Source organism: Cyclopterus lumpus, chromosome 15, assembly GCF_009769545.1.
Source record: "Cyclopterus lumpus isolate fCycLum1 chromosome 15, fCycLum1.pri, whole genome shotgun sequence".
Lineage (NCBI taxonomy): Eukaryota > Metazoa > Chordata > Actinopteri > Perciformes > Cyclopteridae > Cyclopterus > Cyclopterus lumpus.
This window is the reverse complement of record NC_046980.1, coordinates 17,337,446-17,364,874: the sequence shown is the minus strand read 5'-3', so window position 1 is coordinate 17,364,874 and position 27,429 is coordinate 17,337,446. Positions and strand designations below refer to the sequence as shown.

General features: G+C 41.4%; 1 protein-coding gene across 8 annotated transcripts; it reads right to left on the bottom strand.

Moving 5' to 3' along the window:
• Positions 1-1,044: 1,044 nt before the first annotated feature.
• klhdc3 (kelch domain containing 3) lies at positions 1,045-26,127 on the bottom strand. Of its 8 annotated transcripts, none has more exons than XR_004611116.1 (13): positions 25,973-26,073; positions 24,240-24,481; positions 22,685-22,864; positions 22,347-22,462; positions 22,191-22,262; positions 20,713-20,926; positions 20,162-20,248; positions 17,298-17,406; positions 6,867-6,923; positions 6,396-6,469; positions 5,071-5,292; positions 4,898-4,976; positions 2,580-2,608 (listed from the first exon to the last, which is right to left on the bottom strand). XR_004611116.1 is itself a non-coding variant. In XM_034551504.1 (12 exons), the coding sequence occupies exons 2-12, from the start codon at positions 24,391-24,393 to the stop codon at positions 2,542-2,544; spliced, it is 1,209 nt and encodes a 402-aa protein (XP_034407395.1). In that variant the 5' UTR covers positions 24,394-24,481; positions 25,973-26,073; the 3' UTR covers positions 1,045-2,541. The 8 variants fall into 8 exon arrangements, 3 of the variants coding, with proteins under 3 accessions (XP_034407395.1, XP_034407396.1, XP_034407398.1); XR_004611117.1 differs by having other exon boundaries at positions 25,873-25,984; XR_004611120.1 differs by lacking the exon at positions 6,867-6,923 and having other exon boundaries at positions 1,045-2,608; positions 5,071-5,258.
• Between the last annotated feature and the right edge of the window lie 1,302 nt (positions 26,128-27,429).

The window sequence follows — 27,429 nt, the reverse complement described above, 5'->3', positions numbered from 1 at the left end:
TTCTGAAAAGCTCTTGACTGTAAATACCATCATCCATAATCTTCAACGACCAAATAAAAATGACTTCCACACAGAAAAAAAAAAAGACGACCTGTTTGCCAATGGCCATTAAAGAGCTTGATTTGTTCACAATGTTCATCAGCATTTTGGTTTTCGTGAACACGATTAGCTCCCCTGTGGTTTGACCCCATTAGCTGACGTGTCGTCCAAGTAACCGGGGTACTTAGGAATATCAAGTGTGCGATATGTCCATGCCTGTGCACAGCGTACAGGGCATGAGACTGAGTCACATTGGCATCACCGGTCTAGAAATAAAATTCTGACTTGGTTTGGGCAGACAAAACATCTCAGAAAGCAGCGTCGACACGTCTCCTCTCTGTAAGGCCTGTCATGCCACGATTGGCTTTAGTGCAGATATTTGGTGACTTCGACCTGCGTTTAGGATTGTTTACACTGCTTTACATGAAACGCACAGATTTGTAAACATTTACCGTGTAGGTCAGTGTTATCCAGTCCGGATGTTTGGGACCCGGAGCCCTGCGTGGGTGTGGGTGTGTGGGTGTGTGTGTGTGGGGGGGTCATTCTGGCCAGCTAATCAGGGACTGATACAGATTTAATTTGACTATCTGGCCGGACAGAAAAGGCGGTCCCAAAGACCGGGACTGAAAAGCATTGATGCAGCTCACAAGTGTGGTAACACAGCTCCTATTCACATCTAAATAAGTATAAATACAACTCTTTTGCCCGTATATTCATCCTCACCAAGTCATTAATTTCAATTTCAATGTCATGCCCTATTACTTATTATTATTATTATTATAAGATGCAACGGACACGTCCGGTGATACTGTTTTTTTCCGTTATGTCAACAAATCCCGTAAAAAAGACCAAAACCAGCAATTTCCCTCAAAGATATTGTCTGTGTATATCTCACTGCAGACTTTAACTGTCGCCCTAAAACGATTAAAAACACATGAGCCACAGCAATAGACTGGGAGAAATGTTTCTTCTTAACAATGCACATTAGTTCACTTGGAGTCAAACCTGAATACACCGTCCTCCACAAAATGCTTTATTTACTCCTTTTCCGAAATGAACCGCTCTGTTCAGTAGGAACAAACGAGAGCCACAGACGGGGTTCAGAAATGTTGAGACAACATTGTCAGTCTTTTTATGGGATTCCTTGACTTCATCAAAACTATAGAATATCAGCAACCTCATCATGTACCGAAAGTGGGTGGAGATAAAAGTTTTTAAAAAAAAGTCCACCACCACTACTGTGTTTTCAAAGTTTTGATCTAAAATATGAGATTAGAATAAAAACACACACCTTGAATAAACATCCCTAATTTGCATCATCCAAAGTCATTTTCCAGCTGTGTGGTGAGTGTGTATTCTAATATCAGCCCTTAATAACAACATCTGCTCAGGTTCAGCTTTGCTCACACTCGTACACAAACACACAGTTTTTTTCACCGTACTGTGAATGAGCGCGTCACGAGGAGTCGGATCACTGCTGGATTGTCTACAAGAAGAACGACTGCTTAATGCATATTAGTGACCTTCTCTCCCGCAGCAGCAGGCACACTGAAGCAGGCGCGTGTAGACGGGGACCATGTGCTCGCACACATACACAGTATATATATATTTGCATCATGATTCCCCTCTACGTTTGGCACTGAAAAACAAACCGCGGGGTAAACGGGGGGCGGGCGAGTTGCACTCTTCCAGTTACGCTACAACATTTCTTGGAAGAATACAACAGACGACCACAAATACAAAAGTGAAAAGGCTTCTTTCTTCTTTCTTTTTCTGGGGGAAAAGTAGACGTGTAGTGTATGGGAAGTCTTGTCAAAGACTCAATGATACATGCTATTGAGGGAGGTAGCTGGACACAATGCTTTTACAAGGCTTGCTTCAGTCGCTCTGCAAATCACCTTTGAGACACCTGATGAAGCAGGTAAAAGGTGAACATTGAAAGTCAGTCAAAGGAGCATAACTCTACATACCCAAATACTCACGCTGCTTAACCCCAAAGTAATACATTAGGCATGTCTTCTCCACATTACTTTACTTCTCGAAACAAAAGGGGTTCACATTTGTCTCTTAGGGGAGATTGGCTGAGTGTGACATCAGGACGACATCCTCAACAAAGAGTTTACTTCTCAAGACCTTTGGCTGAAGTCCTTGTCTCTTCCTGTGCTTAAGATTAGAAGTCTATGATTATCATAGGCTGATTGGATTTCTAGAGAGGCTAGAAAGAAGACAAAAATATGAACAGGTGTGAACAACTGATGTCACACACGTAACCAGTGTCTCGGGGCGTTAAAATATCCGTAGACGTGAGAGCGCTCACGGTGTCCAAGGAAGTCATACGCAGGGTGTTTTGGTCACTTGAAGTGAATGAGGGAAATAAAATCTGCATACAAATCCAAACTCTACAAAAAAACAGTCAGTCGGTGCTCAGTTGATTAGAAAGATAAAAGCTTGGTGTCCTGAAATGAAGCGAGCAGTCCTGGTTCTGCTTCACAATCAGCGGCGTCAGCCGTGGGAGGAGGGGATGGGCCTGCTGATGTTGCTGTTGGTGGTCATGGCTGCCAGTTCCCACCTGAAGCGAACAACGGCAAGAGTCAGAGGCAAGAATCTGAGGTGAGCTTCAGACATTTGGTCCAGACCAAAGAAAAACAATACATTTTAGTTATTAGTCAAGACTGGGGAAACCAACAAATGGAAACAAAGAACAGTACATGTTGTACTGCAATATTCTGGAAGTATAGTTAATGTGTGTTTTTTATTGAGGAACTGCTCAAACAGATGGGTTAGGACTCAGATTTCCATTTTTTTCACTCTGATGGTTCAGGGAAAATTCTTGCTAAAAAGCATGTGTTACCATGGTTACCAAATGATCCTGCATAAATATAGACTATTTGTTCAGTTTGAGAGATCGCAGTTTTAGTGTGAAAGCACTCCTTAACCTTCAGAAGGCTCCAGTATAATCCAAAGTAGTTGAGCGTATACGCCAATTTTGTTCGAAATGTACTCATGGCTTTAGAATTGAAGGCAGCTGATGTCTTTACTTCACACTCCTGATGCTTTTATTAGCTTCAACTGGACCTTCATGGTTTGAAATAGCCAAGATGCTAAAAATCTACGAGAATGACAGTCAATCAAGCAACTGTGTGACATTTCCCCCCCCCCCCCTCTTGTAGGACTGAAGGGCTACGATGTGGACGAGGATGAGGGAAGGCCCCGCTGTAACACGAGAACCAGGAGCAGGGCCTGACAACAGGGTCTAGTGCTGACCTGCTGACAGGTCAGAGGTTGAGCTCCAGATTGTTATCACTGGCTCTGGTTTCACACTCACTCCCTCTCAATCGCTTTGTTCGTTTTTTTGTTGTGCGCGTGTGTGTTTAAGAGGGGAGGTTGGCATTGGAGCTGGAGATGCCAGTGAGGGGCAAAGTATTGTGACCCCACCGAAGAAGCCACTCAGGGTTAGAAACACAACTGCAAAGTGGGGAGTGTACAAGGTGGCAGTGACGGTGCGAGAAAAAGGAGACGCTAAGAGGAGTAATTAGTATCGAGTTCCATGGGGTCTATGTGTTAAAAATAAATACAAATCTCCTCCACTACTCAATGAGGACTCATCAATATGCTCATCAATAACCTGTTTGAAATGGAATGATTGTGTGAATATGATCCACAATTATGTTCCATTTGCCTTTGTTTCAAATCTGTCTGTAACAGAGTTAACATAGTCCCCTGTGATTACATCACAACAAATCAAAGAGATGCTCTTAAACTTTTGAGTCTCTCTTGCAAATGTCAAAACTTGTCAGTAAAAAGATACAATTATCCATTATTAAATTATTCCAGTTTATTTTAGGAAGCAATGTGCACCTACAGGACTGGATCTTTAAAAATCTAAAAAAAAGGAGCAATTTGATAATTTCATACCTGCTTGCAACTAAGAAGGTTGTTCTTTGCATTTATTTATTCATTCTACCATTTAACTGGATTTCACTGGATTCATAGAAAGCAAGTTCTTTCGTAGCTGTAAGTGTATGTATTATTGTTGGAGAAGAAATAAAAGAAAAAACAATATAAAAAAATTAAATTAATTTTGAAGTAATATCTCAGATCTCCATGTTTATCATGTAATAATGTAATCAGGGTTTTTTATATGGGGGGGGGCAATTTGGACGATGTGTCCCTCTAAATATATAATATGGCTTTGTTCTAAACACTCGCAGCTCAAGCAGCCAATGAAGTCCTTTCATTGGCTGCTTGAGCTGCGAGTGTTTAGAACAAAGCCATATTATATATTTAGAGGGACACATCGTCCAAATTCTAGCTACCGAGCCAGTGACTCCTATTGTTACATCCTGTCCAATATGAATAAACAGAAATCATAGTATAGAATAGATACGTCTTACTTTTCCAGCATAGTTTCTAATCAAGCAGCAATGTAAAGATGGTGAATTTGTCATGTTTACAATGACGCAAAATGAATCCAGAGCCAAATTGAGGTTGTACTCTACATTGTTTTTGCCAGCTGGATTTAGCTGGGCAAGAAGTCTTTGCCTTATTTTTGGCAATTTTTTAGTCTTCATTATTGTCTGATTTTTCTATACAAAAATCTTTGTGCTATTAGTCGGAGAATGATGCAATTACATAAAAATGTTACATGTGGGGATTTGAATTAAAGTCAGACAAAAGCCTGAGTAAAACGTACTACTGGTAATATGGAGGATAATGAGCCGTAATTTGCCTCTTTGAAAACCAGCCTCATTATTGGGAGAGACAGAGTGGCGGCAACAATGACAAACTGCATGAACAACATTATGCCAACGCTATGACCAAATCGCGCTAATGTCAGAGAAGAGGATGCTTGTCTGACCTGATATCATGTGGGAGTCCTGACTGCTCCAGACTGTATTGAATAACAGCTATTTTGCATAACGTCTTCAAATTAGGGCCTGAAAAGAAGAGAAAGTGTAATGAGTCACAGCCTTGTTTCCAGAAAGAGAGCTGAAACAAACAACAATGTTCATGAGGACAGTGTTAAATTACCTCGGTGCACAAATCATCTTATTACAAACTTCCTCTCAATTATGGCCACCGTCATGTCTGCTCCACCATATGTCCAGTGATAAACAGTGTGAAGGCACACGCGACTGGCACGTGGAAGTGTATGCCACAGGGGATGCCACCGAGTACTGCCAGTCCCATACGGTCTCTGCGTCCCTGTGTAAACCCACCTACACACACGCTGTGACCTGACAGCATTGCAGGCTACCCCAGTGCAGGGAGGAAATGACTATATTTGGTAATGCAAGAGGCGGAAGTACCCCATATCATAGCACAAAGCAGGGACAAGGCCAAGCATACTAGGCCAGGGTAAGAAATTGAGGTATTGGGTCTATAAAATGTACTGAGGAGAACACAGGATAGTCTTTTAACATTATTTAAAAGGTGGGTGAAAATTAGAGATGCACCTAACAACAATGTTTCCTTGGTTGAGTTTTTAAAAATCTGACCTGCCAATTCAGATTTTTGCTATAACTATACGTATGACAGCATCATTTTAACTGTCCTTAAGTCAGTTTTTTAAATACGTTATTATTGTCATCTATAGTGGTTATTAGTAGAAAACACACAATTAAAATAATTAGAGAATGTATTTAAAATAATTGTATTGAAATATTTACTTTGATTATAAAGCATAATGTTAATGAGAATAGTAAGAGCTAGTGTTAAGTTAAATGGGTCTAAATGTCCTATCTAAACTATTTTACATTTCTGTGAAAACATCTGCTTCAACTTGTTATTCAAGTTTCTTGCCAAAAACTACATTTTACAAGATTACATTTAGTGTTGAAATTTACCTTTGTTAAATATCTATTTCTTCTGAATGCAGCTTGAAAGCATCATAATAACCTCCACTAACGGTTGGCGCCGGTATAAGCGGGACCAGGACTGTGCTAGGCAGAGTCTCGGCCGACAGCAGGGGACGAGCCAGACACTGAGCAGCAGCATGGGAACCAATGACAAGATTAAAAAAGCTTCTATTAAGTGAGTTGTTACAAGCGTTATTAAGGAGGTTCCTCCACGCCTTGCAGTTGTGACAAAGTGTGTGTGGCCGTGATGTTACCATCTGTGCCAACAAAGCAGCACACATGAATGTGACTGGCAGAAACAGATCGGCCGGTCACGGCTAATAAGCTGAAAGACGGATGGTTACGATTGGTGCATCTCTACTGAAAATTCTTCTTTACTTACAATGGCAACATGGGGTTGAGTGGGCATTTAAGAAGCTGACTGAATATCTGCATGTGGAAGATTACACACCTTCTTACGCTAACAAGTGAGACATGGATAATATCAAGAATACTTACTGAAGTCTAAGATATACAGGTCTGAATGATCCATGAGGTTAAATTCGTCACCCATTCCTTGCTCTGGACAGGGGCTGTAAAGAGAATTAAAAAAAGTTGTTTTATTTAATTTACAAGCGGTCAAAGCTTCAAACCTATCCAGGAGGACATCAATAACTCCTTAAACTTCCTGTCTGTTATCACAAGCATGAGCCCCACAACTTGCCAAGGTTGTATTTGCGATTCAACTGTTTAAAGGGGCAACTTTATCGTTTCTTCCCTCAAGTCATTCCTACAATTACCAACAGACCCCCAATTATGTAGCTTGACTTCTCTTACCATCTTTCTTTAAATCACTAGGGGTCATGATCAGGGAGCCACAGATGAATCCCAAAAAGAAAAGTTAACACAGCGCTCTGCTCTTTTTAATAAATTTTACCATGGGCTGGCATGATTTAAGCCCACAGGAAGTGAGACGGCAGGCAGACTGACCCATGCTGATAGTCTCCCAGACCTGTGCAGCCGTTGATATCACTGCACATCTGTTTCCTGCCACGGCCAAACACACACACACACACACACACACACACACACACACACACACACACACACACACACACACACACACACACACACACACACACACACACACACACACACACACACACACACACACACACACACACACACACACACACACACACACACACACACACACACACACACTAAAATATCCTACTGGTTTTAACACTCTTCAGTCACCACTTTTACATCAATCAATTAAAATGCAAAACATGGCAACTTGGAAGGATACCGTAGAAAAACACAACACAAAGTAACAGCCTGCGGGAGTTCAGCTAACATCTTAAGGAAGATTTGTCCACGCAGGCGCTAAGTGTGTAAATGTGCAAGATGCACATCCCTGCTTTGTATCCACAGCGCACCAAGAGACCTGTTCAGATTAGTGAATAAAAAAGCACTTCACAATTTACACCACCCAGAGGACAGCTTCAGCCAGACGGGTGCATTCACCAAGCAGTTTAGTGTCTATAAATATCTATCATGGAGAATAATTGAGGGATTTGGTTGCCAGGTTTGGTCCTTAAGAATAGCTTTGAAGGATGCTTTCGCTTGCGCATGGCATGTGTCCAAACAAAGACCACAGGACACCATTACGGTACTGTTGAAGGACTCCAGCAGAAACCACGTGTTTTAAATTGCCTTGGATTATATTTATTATACCTCCCTTTTCCTTCAGTCTCTTTCTCTCTTTTCACTTCGCATTCTCATTCATTGTCTTGCTGCACAGAAAGTCTCTCCTCCACTGTCTCTCAGCTCATCAATCTCTACTCCTCTTTTCCGCTGTCCTCTCCATTGCGTCTCCCTTCGCTGCGTGTTCAGGATGTTGTAAGGGTTTTACGTTGCTAATCTTCCCTAAACAAACACTGTAGTGGCTTAAAGCAGCCAGGAGAGGTGCAGAGCACGAGCGCAGTCTCCCAGGGGGCCAGCTGGGGAAGTCATTACGCCCCCCCTACCCCCGTAGGAGGTGATCCACCGGGGCTTACGGCATGGGCCTTTATCAGAATACCCTGAAACACCCAAGCCTCCCCGCCCCCATCATCAATAGACTGTCTACTCTGGGGCCTGCCGTTCAGTACTGACATCACTGGGGTGATTCAAATGGTATTCAATAAAATCAACAAAAAAAACATTAATAGGGACTTAATTAAAAAAAAGCTGCAGCTATAAGATGACTGCTGAAAATGAGTGTTACAAATGCCACCTATATTATTGGATGGTTTATTTAAGTGTGAGACGTGACAATCACAAAAAAAAAAACATCTTATATAAAGGGCGGGGACAATGGTCAGCAACTTTTATGGTGGCACTGAACCAAACGGTACCTTTGTCGAGAGGACATTTACCCGTACTTCCGTCTGAAATGTCACGACTGTGGCCAGCAACTGGCTGTAGCTACAGCAAAGTGCATATCCTAATTGGCCCTAGCAAGTCATTATCAATTTATTCAATGTTACAACATTTATTATCTTGTATGAATTTGGTTTCACATCCTGTGGTAAAAAACATCTGCACAATATGTGGATTGGTTGCCTTGGACACTAACATCAGTAATCTGTCTCCATCACAGAGGTAACGAAAAGTAGCATCTCTATCTGAAGAGCGCACTGCAGTAGCCGTCGACTACTGTGCAAGCTCACATGGAGAGCGGGTACAAGGCTTGGATGCTGACGCGCGAAAGGGTGCAGATAAGAGGATGCTTTTACAGAGAGCAACATGAAAGATGAAGATTGCGTCCCCTGGTATGAGGCTTTCTCGCATGCTCATGGATAACGTCGGCCTGGGTGTGAAATTCAGCAGAACATTAGGGAATGGTAATACTTTATTGGTCACCACAAAAGAGGAAAAGCCTGAAGGGAATCGTGGAGGAAGGGAAGAGCAGGGGTGCTAAGAGGTGTCCAATAGACTGCAAAAGTGGGAAAGTCACAGTGCGCGACTTTATGTGGCATCCTGGTGTTTGATGGGCCACTTTGTTACTCGATCAGCGAAGTATCGCAATGTGTGAAAGTGCTCCTCCCCCTACAGCAGCGCTGGTTCCCAGTCTAAATGAGGGCAGAGTGATGCCGCTCCCCCACTAAAAAAAACATTGGTTGCTATTTCAAACAACACTCAATGAGGGTGTCTAATCACCCAATTGCCAGTCCTTTCTAGCAATGCACTGCCTGCCCCACCTCATTATATCCAAAGCTAGGTCTAAAACCTGAAGAAGAAGAAAGAGCTACAATCGTAAAAGTAATGTGGGAAGAACCTGGAAACTCCAACTCGTCTCAAGTGTCCAAGAATTTAATTGCTTTCAAATTCTGCAAAAGGATTTCAGAGACGGCAACAATGCGAATTAAGTGACAAGAAAACAATTGAGCTTTGGAGAAAACTCCATCAGCAACACAAACACAGATGTAAACAATATATCTGGGTCCTGTCGTAGGCATGTTTTCAGTGGCTTCATTGGCCATATCCTCATTCTTTGAGTGATATGATCTGCATCCTTTTCCTTTCTCCACTTCCTATTGAACTTTGGTCCTTCAGAACCACCTAGCTCACAGGAACTCATCACACACACTACAACTTCCTGCAGAGCACCTTATCAGGATGGCCAGACATGAAATTTAATTATTTCAGTGAAACTTTACTATTGAGGGAAAACATTGGGGGAAAGCCGTGATTGTACGACCAACAAAAAGAATCAATCATCAATTTGGGTTTTTTAAACATTAGTGAGCAACATATTTTTGAAAATAATAATTTAAATACAAGATTGTGGCAGGACTGTGTCAAGACTGTTGGTGGTCCTGAATGTTGTAGGAGGGAAACACTCCCTTCAATTTGAGTTGCACACATAATGACACAGAGCCAAGCAATTATTCCAAAATATTAGGAAATTTACTGCTAGCAGTCACAATTATGTGTTGCATTCATTATTTTGCCCTCTGTTTTGACTGTCACTTCAAAGTAAAAACATTTTTATTAAATGCCTACAGGATCTGATGGGAGGCGTTTACTGAACTTTAGACCAATAGACTTGTTTATCACCAATCGATAGATTCTCGTCAAGTTCTTTTGCCCTAATCTCGACTGTCACCTCGTCTTACCGAGTTATCTGTGCCCCCTCCTGGGCAGTGGCTGGACTGTGGCTTAAGACCTGTAGTTGCCCAGACATAAGCCCCATGCAGAGGGTGAGACACAAACTACCGCTGGCTCCCAGAGAGAGACGCCTGGCTTCAGATTAGACAAAGGAGAGGCCAGCCGCTAGCAAAGAATGCATCTGAAATTGAGACCCCTGTGGACAAAATGTAGTTGGACTTGGTGGTGGTATTGGAGATAAAAGCTGCTCCTGCTGATCTCAAGCAAAACACAAATGTGGTCCCTTTTTTCAGGATAGGTTGTTGTGAGCTCAGCTGCCTGCAAAAGTGAGGAATATTACATGAAATAGTGTCTCAGGACCTTGAACACAGCTGGTTAATGTATGTGGGGGTGGGTGGGTGGGGGGTGTGTGTGTGTGAAGAGTCTAAAGAAGTTGTCAAATGTTTCTCTAAAACTGGCAGATTCATTTTTGAAAAATAAGTTACTTCCTCTAGAGCCCCAATCTTCACCTGAAGACGAGCTTCAAGGTCAGCCACCTAATAGGAGACACTCACAATAGAAAAATACTGCCAACCATACAGTGGCTACAGACCATAGTTTTAGCTGTTGATTTCCAACCGTTGTATTTATTGCACACGTTTTACATTTCAACAACACCGTAGTATATTCTTTTGTACTAAAGTGCAATACCTCCATTTTTGTTACTGATTTACACAGTAAACAGCACACATTTTCTTTATTTCTTTAATTATTACTATATTTATTATTGCTGTACTTTGTGGAATGACGATACAAGAATTGTCTTATATTTTGTCAGAGCAGCTCATTAGTGAACTAGCTACGTTTGCAAGCCAAGTGATTATCTCCTCATGTCCTGCTCTTTTATTGCTAAGAGTGTTTCCTGTCATGTTGGATCATTCTCTGTCACTAACAAAAGCCATGTAGTGTTTCTTTCTCTTCCAAGAAGGGTTGTTTAAACATGACTTGCCAACTGTGAAATGAAAATCCTACTATTCTGGTAAATGAATAGGCCGGTCTGCTTTGCTTGTCATTTATTTAAACTTTGTCTCCATAGGATAGCATTGTTCCATGGAGGGGACCTAAAACCCCAGAGAGGTGTTTTGTTTGTGATGACAGTAGTAAATCACAAGTTAAACTGCTACTATTAAACATGTGAATTGATGTGGACAACAGCATCACAACGCGTCGCCAATGCAGGCTGTTTATTTGAGCTGCTGTGTAACACTCAACCCCATGACTCCTTAATGTATACAGCCTGTTAGTGGGTTAAAGAGGGTTAAGATGCAGATGAAATACTATCATGAGCTTGTCTTTGAAGAGTAAATCACGGTGTAACTGTGCTGCCCCGAGGTCCTGTCCCGACACGTGCGGGATGCCCTGTATCCTGTTGGGGTCATCTCCACTGTTTGACAGGTTTTATCTCGAGCCTACGAAGCGCACACACATGCGCGCACAGACAATTAATAAAGGAAACTTCTGCAGCCTACCCTTTGACACTGAAGGCCAACAACAACATGTGTGTGGCATCATAATCTATGGTGTGTTGATAGAACTGTTTCGACGGAGCCATGTTCCCCTGCGGCAGACATGAAGAAACTATAGGGTGCAGAACGTGCTTCCATGTATGACATGAATATGTAAGTTTATGAATTACTGAAAATCAAAACGTAAAGTCGGGATCATTGTGCAAAGTAAGAAAAATAAAGTGTTTTAGAATCACTCCAATGTTGTGTTTAGTCTAACATTTGAACTGTCAGGTTCAACAATGATAACAAGCCACACTTTAACCGGCTGGACTATCATAACAGCAGACCTTTCAGTCATTGATAAGGTGCAAAATGCCCTCGTAGGTGATATCGAGGCACCAGGCTTTTGACCTTCCTGATCTACCAAACAAAATCACTGGACTCTGCCGAAGCTCTGCGGCTCAACAGTGTGCTGTTTTGAAATGACCAGTCAAATTCCACACGGATTAAATATCATGGTGAGATTCTGGTGGATTAAACAAGAGGTTTTGGGGTGGGATGTTTTGGCTACCAAGGAGATTACCTGCTATGTAGTCTCACCCTTGCTCAGAGCCACACATTATCCCTACCTGAAAACCCAATAGGGGACACCTGACAGATCAAATCTGTTAAGTCTTACATCGCTTCTGAAAAAAACAAAACAAATTTGAGCATTTTCCACCTATATTTAGCAGGTAATGATTTAAAACTAACAAACATTAAGAAAAGACCCAATAATTGATTATCTAACGTTAGGAATGGCATCAGCATGCTTTCCATCTTCACTAAATTTGCCAAGTGACTGTGGATATTGTGTGTGCATTTTGCCAAATGGAACACATGCGTTCAGGCTGGCAGAGAAACGCGATCGTGTGCGTGTGCGTGTGCACCACTCAGCTCGACGAGAGGAGCTGTGAGTCATTAAGTCACGTGAACGCATCGAGACATGAGGTACAAACACACACAAATGGTACACTACACCGGAAGTAGGACATCTCAACCGTGATCTACAATTTGACTGACATTCTGATCCAGGGATAGTAAAAACACAGGACAATGTGATATTTTGAGGCTGTACAAATCCTACCATAGTTTCTCATTTAGGAAATACGCCTAAAACACAACGCACACATTGGGGAACGTAGATATTTAGGATGTTGAGTGCAGCTGTACCTGAATTGAAAATACAGTGTTATTGATGAAAAGAACCTAGAATTAGGTCCAGTAAATAGCATCAACCATTAATCAATCGAGTTAGATGCGAAAATATGCCGACAAAAAAAAGAAAACAACCACCGATATATTAATGCCAAACCCTATCACAGACCTTATCTGGTAATGACATCAAAGACACTTATTCATTAGAACAAGCCCACTTTGGCATTGTTCGACCTAAACTGACAGCCACTGGTCTCTGCTGTTCGCAGGGAAAGGCAATTAAAACTCCTTTAAAGAACACTCATTATCAGCACCCCACAAGGTGCTGAAAGGCTAAAAGGGCACAACATCTAAATTCTGCCGACCACTGGGATATTTTGATTTACCAAACGACAGAAAGGCAAGCCTTCAATCACAGAGAAACAACTGAACACATTGCGAGTCATAAATACATGTCAGTAAAAATATATCATAAAACATAATGGAATGAATACACATGGTTATGTCCAAGTAGTTCAAGGGGCAGTGCCAGATTCCCCTTCGCAGATTCCAAGCTGTCTGCGCCCAGCATGCCAATCTGTCATGTCCTTGTTCATATCCTGCCCCTCATAGGATGCCCTGTTCCCGAGCTTAAAATGCATACAGATTTAGCCCAACCTGGGCTTGTTGTAAGAAATTATACACAGAGCGTGACGAATGCCAACAATGACAACATACTCTCAGCGGGAGATCCATAATCTCTGTGGCAACTCAATATTAGCAGTGTTCAAATCCTCAAGAGGTTAGGCAAAAGTAGACTTGCACAGGGTTTAGCAGAGTACGCTGCTCTTTGCCTGTGTGTAGGACATAGGTGAAGGTCAGTGCAGGTGGAGTTAGTCATGCACGGGGCGTCCTTCGTGGGGCAGTGAGCAGGTCTCAGTAAATGAGTGTAGCAGAGGCGCTGAGGGTATATCAGATTGCACTCTGTGAGAAAGAATGCTCCCTAAGGTCATAAATCAGAGATGGGGCAGAATTTCGCGCCTTTCTGCAGCTCAGCAGGCCTGTTTACACTGACGTAAGTGGCACTCAATAGACTTCCACTAATGCCCAGTCTGTCATTCACACACGCAAACTCGTGTGCACCGAAAAGCATACTTACAAAACTAAGAATATCATGCATTTAATCCAGTTTAACGGCAACCAACTTAACAGTGCCAAAAAAAGAGAAATTCAATGTAAACATCATTACGGCTCATTAAATCTAAATCCAAGCATATTCCAAAAAACCTCCTGTTTTGCTTACACCAGTCTCTTTGTATTCATTCGAGTCTATGTCACGCCGTTGATGTTTTGTTAACACACCTCAGTGTTATGTTCAGTCCAAAGTGTAACCCCTTTGAAAGCAGAGGGCTCTCGGACTTAATAGCTTTAGTGTCCTTCAGTAAAGTAATAAATTATTCCTGAACAAATTCCTGCAGGTAAAATAAATATCATAAACTGGAAAAAAAAGTATCAACAGAGGGGTTCTGTTTTGGATCAATATGAAAGGACAACTAACCCAGGAAAACAAGATGTGGACCATAAATCTGAACACAATTTCCTTAGGAGACCTACCAAAATGAGAAACCCCACAAAAAAAACACAAGCAAGGTGTCCAGCAAATAATTCATGGTGGCATGTACGAGCATTTGTCAACTGCATTGAGACAGGCACGATAACTTTTTAACTGCCCTGGTGTTGTTAGGTCAAGTAAAAGTAAACACAGGAGACACAGCAAGGGCTGGTTATTAACGCAATGTTCACACTAAATTAGAGACGTGTATTGGAACAATACTTGCCGAGTCAAATATAAAAATCAGTGCAAATCAAGGCGGAAATTGAAACACCAAGTGAATCTGAACAGGAAAACATTCTTAGTACAGAGAAGAAAGCAAACAAATGTGTGAGTGTGTGAAGAGAAGCTGCTTGGAGTCTGTTTGTGTGTCTTAGGTTGTGTGTGCGCGTGCTTATGAGAGTTCCTGTGTATAAGAGGCTTAGCCTCACTCATGTAAACAACAAACGTGCAATGCTGGTCAAGAGAACCTGTGTGGCCAACTAGCTTTGACCCGGCAAGGATCACGCTGATTTGTACAGTAACAGGAAACATCTTGGCAGACTTACAACAACTGAGCAACCTACTTTACAAATAACACAAACAAACCAAAGTGCTCCCTTTGTAAAGATACTTTGTGTGCATTCATTAATATATGTTAACAGTTTAAAGTTGCACTGGCCCCTAAAAAAAAGAAAGGAGGGAAAAAACATCTGCCCTGATCCTTTTAAACAGGATGCTGGAGATACTGCTTTGATTTCTTCCTCTACTCAGCCAGCACCCTCCATCAATCCAGTGGCCCCAAAGACACTCCCTTTCCAACACTATCTGCTCACAACAGGAAATCATGACTCCTTAAAACCCCTCCTGGAATAATCTTGGCGAGAAACCAAACAATTCATAACAATTTTAACAACAATTCTTGTAGAAATATTTTTTAAAGTTTCATTTCAATAACGTTGCTGACTTTTGATTGCATCCGTTTAAAAAAAAATGTAATTACTCATTCTAATATGAAAGGTAGCCTTTAAGAATAGATCTGCTGGAGTGCAGTAAGAATGAAGGTTTGCACTAATGCTGCTGCATCATGGATGAATCAAGATTATACTTGGGTATTACTTTGTGCTCCCGAGGATGTGGCGGCTAACGGAGCAGTAGAAAACAAATCCAGCAACAGCCAGAGGCCTTCAGGACTTGAGGACCTGTAGACGTAGTGGGACAGAGGACCCTTATCCACAGCCTCCCGATCCCCACTATCAGGTTTTCCCAGTGGGGTTTGCCTGATAACACAGCCTTGCTGATAACAGTAGCTCAGGTCCTGGACTACTCTGGACCATGTTAATGCCGTTAGCTACCTCATTACTCCACTGGCTACTGGCCTATCACAAGCCCGTCACCAGCCAGTGGCACCTTACCAGCTACGAACCCCCGGCAATCACTACTGTCTTAGGGCCAACAACAAGGGAATCATCACAGGCTGCTGTCTACAGGAGCCAGACCCTCCATTTGGTATATTGAAAAAGAGAGGAAAATTTTTCTCCACAAACACAGAGTGACGTTTATTGAGAGCTTGTGCTTCACAAAGATTAGGATAACAAACGAAGAGTCAAGAGCGTAAGAATTTAAGTACCTGTAAAGAAAGAAGTTGGTAATGTTCCCATTTTGAGCCAACCTGTGAACTTGTTAGGCAGTTTTTCTTTATCTTTCTTTATGTAAACTATTGAGCTATTCCTTTTATCTGATAGAGATAGTTCTTAATATAATAACCACTTCACCTTGTTTTAATATCTGTGTCCATCTTTGAAAATAGCCTGTCCCTGAAAAACTAGGAGCGTGGTTTTTAATATGCAGGCTCCAGTGTCTATATCAGTTCCTCAGTTCCCTGGCATTTCCAATGAAGCAGTAAGAGTGTAAATCTAGGCAGAACATCTTGCAAATAACACCGTCATGGCCAGAGGTCTTGTCACCAAGGATATAGTCAAACACGTCAGAGTTAGAAGTTGCAGATTCCAAAGTCGGAGCTTCGATGCCACTGGAAATGCTGTCTCCCCTTTATAACTGCATGGACACATTCATGCTGCTCCGACAGTAATATATTGCAACACTAGTTTTGGAGGTACTTTTTGAAGAAATGGACTAAAAGTTAGAAATAAATCCTAATTTTAAACATGTATGTTTTTCAAAAGCATATCATTTGTTTTTACTAAGGATAACTGTCTTCTTACAAGCACCTGGACGCATCCAGAACAAGCTAAAGTTTACAATAAAGACCATGTGAACATGTGTTAGATAACAAACTCCATTCGTTGTCTTTAAGTCAACATGCATCCAAATGTGATATTGATACAGTATTTGATTATTTTAAGACGTGTGCAACTGAGAAGCTGAAAGTAGACGACACAACGAGTGTGCCACTGCTATCGTCATAAGAAAACAATGGCTCAGCTGGCACACAGTGGTTTATTTTCACGTGTTGTCAGCTTAAGCTTTTAGTCAGGAGTATTCTTTGGGAAATGGATACAGGCTGAACAGAAAAAAAAAAATTTAATAATATTTAAAACACTAAACAATTCAACAGAGGGATCTAGGACTGCTAACCCAAATTTCCCCCTTCAAGTTTTTACATGTGTATTTCATATCAAAATATACTGCAGTACTGTGGGTGTGTAAATGCATGCAGCACTGCAAACTTTGTGTCTGTGTATATGTATCTGTATTTTACTCGTTTTCCTTTGGGGAGGGGGGTAATTAAAGTGAATATGGGAGTAAAAGAAAGTTATATTTGCAAAATGTACTCAAAAACAGGGCACATCAAATTAGGTTTTTTACAGCTACATGTCAATATATTCATATTCTTAAATTGGTAAAATATACAATCCTTGGTATATATTCTAATAAATCAATTAATAAGGAATTAAAAAGACAAATGTTGCCACTAGAATAATGACTGGGGAAACCTAACAGACAATATCTGGGAGCATTCATCATTAGTAATATGTTGTGCCTTACCTGGTTCCTCCAAAGAGGATGATTCGATCTCCAACCATACAACAGCACTGCCGTCTCCGCGGGCATGGGCCTTTTCCCTTCGGCTCTACCTTCGTCCAGGAAAAGGCTTCTGTAGTGTACACACAACACAAGAACAAAGTTGAGATAACAATATTTAGACATAATGATGGAAAAGAAGATGGACTCAAGAGGGAAGACTCTCAGTAACTTCCAAATACATCCCGTCTCTAAATAGCTCAAAAGAGAGATCTTTAGCACAACAAATCTTTAGCACAACAAATCTTGAGCGGTGTGGGGTGACATCGAAGCAGCTACAAACTCTCAGCCACTTAAGAGTTACATAAAACTACTAGTGCCTCCTTTAGTGCATGCAGTTTATTCAGCTTCCTGCTATATTTAACCACAAACACAAGGACCAGGGGTAAGGGGATGAAGAGGAGTGATTAAAGCAAGAATACAAAACCTAGCATTCATTTGAACATAAACAATTTTCCATTTCAGAAATAGAAATGAATCCTCTCTTCTCGGCAGAAGTGAAATATGAGTGACGGTGTTGGAGCTCACTCAGTTGTTCCATTTAAGGATGAAATGTGATAGTCTCACACTCTCTGAGCCAACAGCATCATTGCATCTCTATAGCAACAGGCCATTCAGACTTTGTTGAATAATTAGGACTATAATTGAGGTGCTGCCATCTAGTGGATGCAAAGCACAGGTTTACAGCAAATCACCCAGTTCACCATAGATCATACTCGGTACATTGTTCATCCATAAAAAACATGTGACGTGGTAAATCTGGAAAGGTTGAAGATCAGTGCAGATAGGCCAACTGTTATGATACACATTCTGTATATGCCCACTGTTGGGACCATATTAATGCACCTTCATATATTAATACACCTCAGTGTATCAACAGTCTACCTTAATAGATGACCGAACACCATAGTGCACTTTTACACCAGCAATGACTACCATAGCAGGCGCCGTTACTGTCAGGCACCGTCTTGTTCTTATTCTTATAAGATATTGTATCAACAATAAATAGACCCCAGGGCCCTATTTCTCATACGTGGCTAACGTGGTTAGCGGGATAATTTTCCGGATGAGATAACACAAGCCAGGGTTTTCAGTTCCTCGAAGCAAGTTTGGAAAAATCACCATAGCAACACATCCAAAAATTTGAACCTGCTCTAGCGCAGGCTAATTTAGTCTATCTGGATAATCTGGCCACGCCCCATGAAGAAAGTGGCAGCTCCCTTCCTCATTGATGAAGCAGCGAGATTAGATAGATTAACGTTTTATTAGGGAGAGAGTTCGTCGAGATCACCAAGATCCGTTATCACGTGATGATGACTTCCTATACGAGCGCTATCCATTCTGCCCACAAGGAATCATTTATTACAGACCTCCTCGAGCCATACATTGAACACCACACGCCGCAGCATTGACTGTCTCACAGACTTATGTAGAGCCTTGCAGTACATTGTTGTACAGTGTGGTACATTGAGGTACATTGTTGTACATTGTGGTACATTGTTCTATAATGTCGGCGATGCAGAACATCGGGAAAGCCGCAGTATGCCGTGGTTTTGGTGGAACTCATGGATGTGTTCATTACGTTCCCTGGCCATGTCCGTGTAAATGCAATAAAAGTTCTATATGGTCAGCTCCACATACATGAATATACACATATATATTATCTACTTGTTTTGAAAGAGTTGAGTTATTTTAGATCTCATTGGATGATGCATGCCATTACGCCGACTGCCAGCAGGTACATTTAAAGAATGAGGCACTTACAATGAGCCGATACATTTTCCCAACACTGATGCTGCGTTGCGAGTAGATTCCATAAAAGTCAATGCACAGACGAATGGATGCGAATAAAGAGGATTTTCATCCATTTATCTAGACAGTCGGTGTGTGTGAGCCTACGAGTGATGTTATATATATATATATGTTATGAACCCAAACACGGGGGCATTAGATGTTCCGACGTTTCCACAACAAGTATAAAGCAGAAATAGTGGTAATTTCTTCCCTGATGGATGGCGGAAGTTATAAATGTTTCCATGGAGATAAGCCACGCCCTCTCTCCAGCGTGAGTGAAGTGAATGAATGGATTAGATTTTGCTATGATTATGGTCTGGAATTCCTCATATACACGTTCATGGTCATCTCCTGCTCCTCAGTGGAGAAAAAAAAGGCTCTTCCTTTGAGTGTATTTGCCTTTGTGCTGTTAGTAAATCATGTTTTCTGTGATCGACGCTTCCCCCTTTTGAAGTAGGACGGGCACGCACAACTATCCTGTGAACTGACGTCTGGTTCAAATTAACGAGATAGTTTGAGTGCGGATCAGCCTTTGAGAAACCGGGATAGCCTGATGTCAATCATCTTGTTAATTTTAGCTGGCTAATAGGACTTTGATCAACTTAGTTGAGCCACGTACGAGAAAAAGGGCCCAGGTGTGCTGGGTATGGCAACAGCTATGACAAGAATGCTCTTTCAGAAAACAACTTGATTTATTGTCAGTTTTTAATCTGTGTGTTTCTGGCAAAAAGACAGGGCATGTGTGTTTCCCATGCAGCATAGTGAAAAGGAAAGCAACCAGCCACCATCACCAGGCTGACAATGATGCAATGAGGGAGGAGGAGGGCATCGTCAACATGAGTCTCATGTGGGTCAATATGAGTTAGCACCTCCAGTGCTACGTTTCCTCCACAACAGTCATCAATGCAGGGAGATCAAAACAAATGTATTACGCACAAAGCAAAGAAACGATACCGTGAATGACACACTTAACAGCAGTGTTTGATCGCAACATGACACATTTTCCCCAATCGGACATAAAAATTGTGAATTACCTGGATTGAATTTCCATAGGTCGTTGAAGTGCCGGTCCAGACGGGCGTTGTACCCGCCAAATATATACAGCTCCCCTTTGTAGGAAACTAAACACAAAAAGGAAAACAAAACAAATGACCAATCGTTTAAATCAATTATGGGGAAAACATGCAATCTTGTACTAAATAAATTAAAATGAACTATGAATACTGTTAAAAAAAAAAAATCATGCTTGAGAATGAAACGGAGATAGGTCACACTGGAAAATGTACACAAATAAATAAATCACAAAAAGAAATTTGATTCCATCAGTTCTTCCCCTGGAAAACATTATTTAAGACTATTTAAACTAACCATGTTTAATATTAAGTGCCGGTTCATCAACCTTGCTAATATAAAAGGATGAGGAATTTACTAACAACCAGATTGTATTCTGAAATGTTGAGCTATTGGGACTCACAATTCTCATCCCTAAACTCATTCTGGGTTAAATCTTCATTGCGAGGACAGAATAAAAGCAATTTAGGAGTGTGTGTTCAGCATATTGATTTTGTGTGTGCGTTTGTCTTACAGGCTGAATGACTTCTGCGTCCCTCTGGCAACGGCTGTGTTGGAGGTGTGCTCAGCCAGCAGTTGGTCTGTGTATCGAACACTTTGATCTTGTTGCAGTAGATCTCGTTGTTGGAGTGGAAGGGACCAAAGCGGTCTGCTCGCCCTCCAAACACAAACATCTTTGTCCCGATGATGGTGGCCGAGTGGAAGTCCCTCCAGCGTGCCTGAGTGCCCTGTGAAGAGAGGACCGTCAGATCCTGTGTGACTGTTATACTTTTACACTCCATAAAAGTTTTAGTAAAGTGATGGAACATAAAGCAGTCAATTCAGGATCAACCTCATAAACTAGTTCTCGTTGAAAACCCTAATGTCTCAAAACTTCCAACGCTCATCATCACCCTGGGTATAGAGCTTCATTTTCACACTTGCAAAAGGTGAGGCGTAGTGAACAGCAACCGTGGGTAAACGGCGCCATCTAGTGGAATACATTGCACTACAAAACCCACTCGAAAACCAAACAACTTTTCAGGAACCCCGTCTTTAAGAAATAATGGACAGTAATAGAGACATTGTATGCAATTTTGTGGGAACACTGATCTCAGAATAATGGTGCAGACAATACTGTCATTAGTTACAAGAGCACTATGAATAAAAAAAAGTGACAAAATGAAATGCGATCAATTTCCACGGTATAAAACAGTCTCAGCCTCTACTCCCTATGCATTTAGCTGGGCTATAGCCAAGGTTTAGCCTTTCACACGCCTTCTTTTCCAGAATGTGCTGCAATTGTTTTCCCAATAATGCTATGCAGGCCAGCAGGCTCTTGAACTTGTTTTACAAATAGAGCAGAGAGAGAAAAAGCAAACCAGAAAACAAACAGATTATAGAAAAAGGCTTAAATAAAAAAAGGATCAGCTTCACAAAAATAATTTAAATAATTCAAACGGCCGTGATGATCTAGGAAAAATAAGACTAGTGAAGAGTATTGAACAGTTCAAATTTGTGGAATAACAAAAAAAAACGTGTTTAAAAACAGCGTAAACTGTTCTGATACACAGCAGGAACTAAAACTAGTTAACCCGAGGACCTGGTGTCTACGGCTAACGTATACTTAAGAAGAGTGTATCACGTGAACAGACTGCATACAAACATAAATGGCACTTCCCAAAAGGGGAGTGTATATAAACCTCCAAGAGGCTTTTTGTACTTGGCAACCTACCAGGAAGCAGCATTACATTTCAGTGCCTTTGTATCCAGCCAATCTGACCACTAAGTGCTTGCGTAGCAGTGCTGCCAACCCCTGTAATAACCAATGCTTTGTTGATTTCCAACAGTGCTTTGAATCCATGTTGCCAGTCCATTCTTTTGTTTTGAGTGAGTGCTTTGTACTCCTCTTTTTTGGGGCTTGAATATTAAATGCACAACATTTTCTTTACAGGAAGAACAAAACTAATTATATTTTTTGAAGAATACAAAAAAATAGTAGTTTTAACTCACTCTGGCATTAATTAATGACCAAACCATGGTGATGGTGTCCAGCTTGTGGATGTCATTGGAGAAGCAGTCAGCCTAAGAAAGAGCAGAGGAGATTAATTGAATCACGTTTTAATGTTCAGCGCGCAAGTCCCACAGTGAAGAGTGACGAAGACTCACCAGCTGCTCGTAGCCTCCAAATATATACATTGCCTTTCCCAGGACGCAGGAGGAGTGGCCGTCCCTTGCCCCTGGAACGGTCCCCGAAATCTTGGGTGTGAACCATCTGTGGGTGTCTATGAAGCAGGGAAAGCTTATCAACTCTTAGCACTCTTGCAAGGGACCCAACCTCTTATTTTACGGACAAAACACTTGAGTCACGTGCACAGCTCCATGGAGTAAAACACGTTTTCTCTCCCTGTCGCCATCACGACCTTGACATCAAACAGGTGCATCTCAAAGACAACACAGCCTCAAACTATCACTTAGCAGTGTGAGTTAGATGCAGATCTACTTACTGACATCAAAGGCATAAAGCACATTGCAGGCCCCCTCTGTATCGTTACGACCACCCCAGAGGTAGATAATCTCATCCAGCAGCACAGCGGTGTGGCCGTAGCGCATATATGGCACTTCACGGGCACGTTCATGTCCTCCTCCAATCCTCACTGGAGGCAACTTCATCCAGCGCAGAGACACTGAAGTACAAAACCATACAGAAAGGTACATTCATTCAATGCATAGTTAAAAAGTAACTTGTTAATTGCATTATTTATTTTTTATGTTTGTGGATGTTTTACAACTGACAACCTTAAAATGCAGGAGCCTTTTGAGAGAAGAATTTCTAAGAAAATTTACTGAGAATATTAAGTCAAGTAGTAAATACAAGTAGGAGTACAATAGTAACACGATTTTCAGATAGCAAAAAGTATTAAAGTAGCAATTACAATTAGTGAATCAATTGGGAGATACAATGCAAGAGATTCACTTTTGAAGCTAAAATATAGATCAGTGTTGATATTTCACCAAGCTCTAACAGCTGTCCAGTGTTCTTTAAACCCATAGTACGACAAGACGTGGTGTGAAACATCTTTTTGAATTCCAAAACTGCATATTTGACAGATCACTTGTTACTTAATTTGAGAGTCTCAAAACAGAAAGTGAAAAGTAAAATATCTTCAAATATAAACAAAAAAGAAAGGGGAACAAAATCAAAGAGCTTTAGAAGACAACTCGCTGCGCTGTAAAATATACATCAAAGAGAAGGAGCACAAAGAAAGATGACAAGAGATAACAAGATGAAATATTGAAACAATAGCTACGGTGGTCTCGTTTCCATTCCAATCAGCCCAAAGGCATCTTTATCAAAGTTTGATGTCACAGCTTTTTTTTTTTTTATATATATATATATATATATAAATGGTACGGCATCGGCAAGTAAGCTCAAGCAACTTTTGGAAGTTGTAAAACCCTAAAGCAGGTGGCCGACCACACATGGAAAAAATATATATATATATATATCAAATGGGTTACAAATAAGAAAAGGGAGCAGTTTTATAAAAGTTAGAGTGACACATTTAAAGAAAACACCTGTGTTTGTGAGATGGAAACAGAAAAAAGCAAAAACAGAACATTTCACAAAACCGCAATGAAAAGCTTGGGTTTCAATGCCAGCTGTATTGAATTACCGTTAAAGTGGTGAAGGTTTGACAAACTCTGAAACACTTTTATTCTCACTTCATAATTTGAAAGACAAATACTTTCCTGCGTCATAACAGTTAGAACGTAGGGTATAAAAGGAACATGCTTTTTCACCTACTAACATAAATATGTAAACTGGGATCCCAGTGTGGTCCCGATTAATTACTTTTCATTAACAAGTCAGAGTGCCTTTGCGACATGCAAATTGTATTCTTTTTTTGATTTACTATGTTTTCCCATAATAGCAGCACTCAAAGTCAAGAAAAAAAATGGAAAACAAAGAGATTATTTTTAGATTTCATTTGTCAAATTGAGATTTTCCCAAATATCCATAACCATTGGGAACCACTAAATCAAAGTATCACTACCTACCTGTGTTGAAGACATGCACATCAATCTGACGGAGTGTCTCATAGTCCTCCCCAGAGCAGTAGCCTCCAAAGGAGTACACCTTGTGCCCCACCGCCACAGCAGCATGGTTGACTCTCCGCGGCCCTCCTTCTAGGTGCACCGACCAGCGCAACATTCCACGCGCAAGCACCTCTGTGACTGCGAGTCCTTAGACCATCACTTTGTCACCCGCCTGGATCCCATCAAGCCAACACCGCTGAAACCTGTGACCGCAACAACAAGGAATGGTACTCTGCTTAGGAGAACAGTGGGGGAACTAGGAGAGGCAAAATGAGGAGAACACAAAGGGCAACTGTTTGTGCTCTTCGTCTAAGAGTTGCTCAGCTCTGCTGTTGCTGTCAGGCTCACAAGCCCCCATATTATTGAAGCTGGGAGGGTATTTAAAGAAGTGATTAGACCTACACCTACCACTCCTCTTTCTTTCTGCTCACTCTCACCCATGTAACCTCCCACTGCACTACAAACATTTTAAAAATAGAATCACAAATGGCTTCAGTGATCTTTTGATAATAGTGAGATCCTATTCAGTAAATGTGTTTCTAATGTCTTGGAAAGAAAGCAACAGTGTAAACCGTCACTTGGCTATTTGGGCAGTCGTGCAAATAGAAAATATTTGATGAAAATAAGGACACTAAGAGAAAGCATGTGGAAAAAGGCCTGCAGTTTATAATCCAAGTCTAAAGTAACAGGCACATACTCAGTCACTACCTGCAAGTCTTGCTAAACCCTACATACCCCAGCTTATTCCATCTCAATGACTCACTTACTCGCTGACCTCCAACCTTTGTTTGCTCTTATAAATAAACCCCCAGAAGACCACTCAAAATAACATGTGGAGCAACACCGTCAAGATCTAGTGACAGACAGGTTTTAGTTGAGTAATAGTTTAGTTGCAATTATTTTTTAGAGAATGCTGTAAAAGCTGCAATGTAAACTCAAGACCCCCACATGGATTCAAGTGACTTGAAAAAAATGTCAACACAGTTGCAACGTGAAGGCAACATTGCAGTAAGCCGGTTCCCCAGCAGTTTTTCCTGCACACATTAAACAGCAGACCTTCGTCACGTAGATTTTGAGAAGTTCATGTTTGAGAGGGCTGAGCCAAAAGGGAAAGCGGGTCCTACACCCTCCTAACCCACTGAGCAGGACAGTGTTGATGTCAGATGACTAGCCATGGAACTGACAACTTGACCACAGTAGCTCAGTAGTCATTACGACTTAGTTAACATACAGCAACATCCACGTGCACTACTGCACGGGTCCGGGTGGGCCATATAAGCTAACTTACATTGCGGGCGCACAGATAGTGGTTTAATAAAGCTAATCTAGAGTCGGTGACATTGAGCGTCAACACGGTTACCACAGTCCAGTCAACGCCTCGTGCACTTGCTATCTGACGTTAGCCGCACGACAGGAATAACAGAGACCTGTGAGCGACAGCGACAGCGACAGCGACTGGCCTCCCACCCCGTGTCCCGACAACAACGTGACCGGCTCCAAACAAGTGCCCGGGAGGGAAAACTGTTGCTAGCTAATGCTAATGCTAACATGTAGTAGCTAGCTAGCTAACGTGAACTGAATAATAAATACATACACGCAAGTTACCGCAGCGGCGTTTATTTCCAACCGTGGCAAAGTTACGAACTGGTTCGCTAACAGAAGGCAGTATAAGATGTGTAATGTGCGCTAGCTACCTTCAGGTCGAGTCGGTTGTGGTTAACTGGTGTTTAGGAAAGCAGCGCTGTCCACTGGGAGCCCCTGCCGACTCCCTCGTGACGTGTTGAGGGGCGAGACGCGTCCGCGAGCACCCCCTGCCGGCTGTTTTCAATCTCCAGAAAACTCGTACTCTTTCCGAACCTTGTATGGGAACTTTGTAATTTATTTTTTTTAGTTTTCCAAAACAACCGTTTACTCTTAATACTGGTCAGTATTCAATTCCTTTGTGCCTCTCTGATTTAACACATTTGCACCATGTGAGCGCAACATGAGCTAAACAGGCCCGACAGATTAGCTCATACAGCAGGGCCCATTTATAATTGATGTTTTAATGGTGATAATTTCCTAACAATTTTGTAATAGGTCTTTTTCACGTACGACATGTTGACATGCCAGTCGGTAAAATACAACCGCCGCTTTGATTTCAGGGTCCTGGTATTGCACATGCTGGCTCACTGACATGGCTTTCTGGGACACTTGAATACGATGGAGTCACTTAGTTAAACCTGTACTTTCCTGCTATTCCTATACGGGCATGTGTCTGCTGAGATAATGGCCTTACTAAATATCAACTGACGCAAAGTGAACCTAGGACGTTTGAAGGGCTAAGATATAAATATGGAGTAAACATGGGACCAATCTGTGGGTCAGGACTATGGTCCCCAATATAAATATTTTAATCTTTTTTCTTCTTTTTTTCCTTTTTGAAATGTTGTTTACCTTCACCTCACCATGCCTCTAAAAATATATGTATATATATGTATATATATATATAAATTGTGTTATTCCACTTATAACTCACATCAACATTACAGGCCTAATCTGTGGTCACAAGTCAATAAGGTTAATAACAAACTAATAAAGAATATTTAGCGCCCTGATGAAACCTACATAAATATTGTTTATGGTTGCAGAAATCCAGGTGACTATTTCTATCACACGCAATAACATAATGGCAGCAGTAGATGGCGCCGTCACACACATTTTATATTGCTCTCGAGGTCAGCAGGCTGTCACATACCCAAACACATAGACCAACAAGCTTTTAAGAATATGATCCATACTTTAGTATTATTGGTCAGACAGTTGGTCTGGTTGGGGTGCATCTTGGTAATGCATTTCATCATCTGGTACTGCTTGGATGTCTGCCTCTCACGAGGGCATGGTTATGGCATGGTCAGTTACCAGGCAGCATCCCAGGAGAGTTCAGTGTTTCAGAGGTGGTTGTTCTTCAGCATGGTAAGCATACTGACACAGGCTAGAGCCCATTTTATCTGGGGCATGGCCAGATTATTTAACCACTAAAAAAGCCCAACAACCTTACATTATTCCATTGTAAGATTGTGCTCAAATGGATGTTTTTGCATATGAAATTTATATTTTTTTAAAAACCTCCATTTTGTAAGCACCACTTCCAGCTCAATGCTGCCAATAA